At 75.8% G+C, this 302-nt stretch overlaps 1 protein-coding gene across 1 annotated transcript in view; it reads left to right on the plus strand.

Moving 5' to 3' along the window:
* Positions 1–302, plus strand: part of AXIN2 (axin 2) — a 27,090-nt gene that overhangs the window by 19,383 nt on the left and 7,405 nt on the right. The window contains exon 6 of the mRNA XM_024760571.1: positions 26–262. Coding sequence (XP_024616339.1) covers positions 26–262 — 237 coding nt within the window. The remainder of the gene's footprint in view (positions 1–25; positions 263–302) is intronic.

Here is a 302-nt window from a genome sequence, read left to right on the forward strand (position 1 = left end):
CCCCGACCGCTACCTTGCCTTCCAGGACGAGGAGAAGGAGGGCTCCGAGCTGGCGCTGAGCGCCCGGGAGGCGGGGCCCACCCAGCACCCCCTCTCCCTCCTGCCATCGGGCAGCTACGAGGAGGACCCGCAGACCATCCTGGACGACCACCTGTCCAGGGTCCTCAAGACCCCCGGCTGCCAGTCCCCGGGCGTGGGCCGCTACAGCCCCCGGGCGCGCTCCCCGGACCAGCATCGCCGCCACCACCTCCTGCAGCACCGCGCGCCCCCGCCCCCCGGGGGCCCGTTGCTCCCCCCCACCG

This window comes from Neophocaena asiaeorientalis, unplaced genomic scaffold (genome assembly GCF_003031525.2).
Source record: "Neophocaena asiaeorientalis asiaeorientalis breed wild unplaced genomic scaffold, Neophocaena_asiaeorientalis_V1.1 scaffold30, whole genome shotgun sequence".
Lineage (NCBI taxonomy): Eukaryota > Metazoa > Chordata > Mammalia > Artiodactyla > Phocoenidae > Neophocaena > Neophocaena asiaeorientalis.